This window comes from Triticum aestivum, chromosome 7D (assembly GCF_018294505.1).
Source record: "Triticum aestivum cultivar Chinese Spring chromosome 7D, IWGSC CS RefSeq v2.1, whole genome shotgun sequence".
NCBI lineage: Eukaryota > Viridiplantae > Streptophyta > Magnoliopsida > Poales > Poaceae > Triticum > Triticum aestivum.
The window spans coordinates 16297693-16301513 of record NC_057814.1 but is presented as its reverse complement, the minus strand read 5'-3'; the positions used below and the strand labels follow the sequence as shown (position 1 = coordinate 16301513).

The following is a 3821-nucleotide window of genomic DNA, read 5'->3' as shown; positions in this document are numbered from 1 at the left end:
TTGTTCAATTCATTTTGATTTTATTTTCTAATTGATTGTATAATGAATGCCTCAGTTCAACTCTTCTTCAGTTCATTTTCGGTACTAAATTCTGCAGATTAAACACTTTATTGATGCTGTCTCTATTTTCATTTTACTGAATTTTGTATCCTGGAGTTGTCCAGTGCTAAGTGCTAACTGAATTTGATGTTCGTGTGTAATACAGACATGTCCTCGCTGCTTCCGTCCAGGGCGCCCGTGGCAGTCCGAGCGGGCGGGCGGGGACTGAGATCCCGTGCCAGAGGTGGGCGGCCCTAACCTACCCACCCCCCACTGTCCACCCACCCACCCACCCCTTGGTGCGGTGCGCGCGGAGCCGCCAGCCCGGGCCCCACCCGTCGGCCAACGGCCCAACACTCGTCTTCCTTCCTCCCCGACCCGCGCAGCGCAGGCAGATCTCATCGGCAGGCCAGGCCACTCTCCCCCCTCCCGAATCTCCCTCCTTCCTCTCCCCCCCTCGTTCGTTCCTTCGCTCGCTCGCACCCCGATCTCCGTCGCAGCCCGGGCGTGGCTTCCGGCGGGGCGGGCGGAGGAATCGAGGCGATACCGGCGAGGTACGTGAGGCGGCTCGCCGAGTTTTTTCCTACTTCTGCTTTTAGGGACGGGCGGGCGGTAGCGGGCTGAAGCTGGGTTGGACAGTGCCCGCCTCAGATCCATGGGACGGGAGCAATCTACTTGACCGGGTCATGGCAGGGGATCTCGCGTTGGTTGCGTCTGTCTACCGACACGACACTAGATTAGATCATACACGTGCCAGTCAAGCTAAAAACGGCGATGCTGGTTCTGTTGGTCCTGCGGTAGCATGAATTGCCCGACAGGCAGGGACATAGCTCATGTGTAGGTAGCATCATCAGCTACTGTATCATGTGTTTCTACAAGTAGCTGTAGCCTGTAGTTGAGGATGCAGGGGTGTACCCTGTTTATCTACGTTTTTCTGCTTTTTTTTTTTGTTCTTGTTGTTTCTGCATGATGGTGGCTCTAGCTGAAACCATGCCACCATATGATCGACGCTGGATGATAGCTGTGCTATGTTTTGTGCATGTCAGTACTGGTAGTAGTCCTAGTATGTTCCTGAGCAGCCAGCATGGGATTTGTGCCCGAGCTGCGCTGTCTTGGCCTCGTGGGTCACGGCTGATCGACCCGGACTATGGATTATGTTGCAGTATACTATCGGTTTATTGAGCAAATCATCATGTCGCTCGCTCAATCACATCGGCGGCGCTGTTCGATGCGATTCTGATTTCCTAGTGAACTATGTTGCCGTAGACCATAAAAGAGTAGGCTGTAGTTGGTTATGGATTTAAATTTGACATGTCCGCCCTGCTGCATCTATCCGGTGAACATAGCGTCCAGTACTGATTGCATCTACTCTAATTGACATTTATAGCCTCACATTCAGTTATCCATTTGCTACTGTCTGGAACCTCTGTTCGCTGCAAACAGTTTGTCAGAGTGAAGCTTGTTCTTGCGTCCAGTGCATATGCATCATCGTTTGGCCTCTCTAGGCAGGCTTTTATCCTTTCTAGTAAGACATGCATAAATAAATGATCTAACTAACTTTGTGTTTGGTGCATATCTTTTTCAGGTACAAGATGGCTCTCACCAGAATTGGTCTTGCTGGCCTCGCCGTCATGGGGCAGAACCTTGCCCTCAACATTGCGGAGAAAGGCTTCCCCATCTCCGTCTACAACAGGACCACCTCCAAGGTCGATGAGACCGTTCAGCGCGCCAAGCTAGAAGGAAACCTTCCTCTCTACGGTTTCCATGACCCTGCATCCTTCGTCAACTCCATTCAGAAGCCACGTGTCGTCATCATGCTTGTCAAGGCCGGCGCTCCGGTTGACCAGACTATCGCCACGCTCGCAGCACACCTGGAGCAGGGTGACTGCATCGTTGATGGAGGAAACGAGTGGTACGAGAACACGGAAAGGAGGGAGAAGGTGATGGAGGAGCGTGGACTCCTCTACCTCGGGATGGGTGTTTCCGGAGGAGAGGAGGGTGCCCGCCATGGCCCCTCCATGATGCCTGGAGGCTCGCTGGAGGCATACCAGTACATTGAAGACATTCTTCTCAAGGTGTCTGCTCAGGTCCCTGACAGTGGCCCGTGTGTCACATACATTGGGAAGGGTGGATCCGGAAACTTTGTCAAGATGGTTCACAATGGCATTGAGTATGGTGACATGCAACTCATCGCTGAGGCGTATGATGTTCTCAAGTCGGTTGGCAAGCTCACAAACGGTGAGCTGCAGCAGGTTTTCGCCGAGTGGAACAAGGGTGAGCTCCTCAGTTTCTTGGTCGAGATCACTGCTGATATATTCAGCATCAAGGATGACCAGGGTGAAGGCTACTTGGTCGACAAGGTCCTGGACAAGACCGGGATGAAGGGAACTGGGAAGTGGACAGTGCAGCAGGCTGCTGAGCTCTCTGTGGCTGCTCCTACCATTGAGGCATCCTTGGATTCCAGGTTCCTCAGCGGGCTGAAGGATGAGCGTGTCGCGGCTTCCAAGATCTTCCAGGGTGACTACTCCAGTGGCGAAACTGTCGACAAGGCACAGCTGATCGAGGATGTGAGGAAAGCCCTCTACGCCTCCAAGATCTGCAGCTACGCCCAGGGCATGAACATCATCAAGGCCAAGAGCACGGAGAAGGGATGGGGCCTCAACCTCGGCGAGTTGGCCAGGATCTGGAAGGGTGGGTGCATCATCCGCGCCAGCTTCCTGGACCGCATCAAGAAGGCCTACGACAGGAACGGTGAGCTCGCCAACCTCCTCATCGACCCTGAGTTCGCGCAGGAGATCATGGACAGGCAAGCCGCATGGAGGAGGGTCGTCTGCCTCGCCATCAACAACGGCGTCAGCACCCCTGGCATGTCCGCGAGTCTGGCCTACTTTGACTCCTACCGGAGGGACAGGCTTCCTGCAAACCTCGTCCAGGCCCAGAGGGACTACTTCGGGGCGCACACCTACGAGAGGGTTGACATGCCCGGCTCCTTCCACACCGAGTGGTACAAGATCGCCAACTCGAAGATCTAAGATGCTGCTGCTGCTCTACCAAGAGACGGTCCATCAGGTTTCGTCTTCTTGGTATCCTTTGTTGCTGCCAGTCATGAGTCCTTTTCCTGTAGGGGAGGAACCGCCGTTTAATTTTTATTATTTGAGTACCGAGTCCTGTATTTATTTTCTACAAGGAGATCACATATTCTCTCCAGTCTCCACTACTTCCATGTGATTGATCAACCCTGGAGGGAAGACATTGCCATTCTGAATTAGTTTGAATAAAATGTGTTTTTACCTACCTGTGTTTGATAGCCAATGGTCCTGCTTTCGCAAGGCTGCTTTATGAGCAGAACCACTGCTTGTTGCTTGTTTGTTGTGTCATATGATTCTCACAAAAATTTGTTGCTATCTCTTGTGTCTATGGTAGCATGTGACAAGTCCTTTTTTGTTTGGAAGATAGGCCATATTTGCCTACCCAATTGTGAACCTTCATGGAAGGGGTGGTGGTATCATTAGCCTCTATGTAGTTCCAAGATCAGACCTATGGTAGAGAAAATCTGTTTGACTGACTGGAACTGACTCCAAATTTTGTCGAACTTTATTCTAAACTGGCTCATCTCGACAAAATATTACCGTGGTTATAGCACCCAAGTTTCATCCGAGATCGACCCATTTATGCTCTCGAGTAACTTCCATCTAATTGCTGGAGTGTATATGGGCTGGACTAAACTGTCCTTGATTGCCGATCATCAGCGCTCAGTCTGATCAGGGCGTCTCCTGGTGCTG

At 52.0% G+C, this 3821-nt stretch overlaps 1 protein-coding gene across 2 annotated transcripts; it reads left to right on the top strand.

Annotated features, from left to right (window-relative positions):
* Positions 1–278: 278 nt before the first annotated feature.
* Positions 279–3333, top strand: LOC123170226 (6-phosphogluconate dehydrogenase, decarboxylating 1). Of its 2 annotated transcripts, none has more exons than XM_044588064.1 (2): positions 279–447; positions 1625–3333. In XM_044588064.1, exon 2 carries the CDS (start codon positions 1632–1634, stop codon positions 3069–3071), a length of 1440 nt encoding a protein of 479 aa, XP_044443999.1. In that variant the 5' UTR covers positions 279–447; positions 1625–1631; the 3' UTR covers positions 3072–3333. The 2 variants fall into 2 exon arrangements, with proteins under 2 accessions (XP_044443999.1, XP_044443998.1); XM_044588063.1 differs by having other exon boundaries at positions 325–593.
* The last annotated feature ends 488 nt before the right edge of the window (positions 3334–3821 follow it).

What these genes read in the sequence shown, in the direction of transcription:
- LOC123170226 (XM_044588064.1), top strand. Translation starts at nt 1,632, where the DNA reads ATGGCTCTCACCAGAATTGGTCTTGCTGGCCTCGCCGTCATGGGGCAG.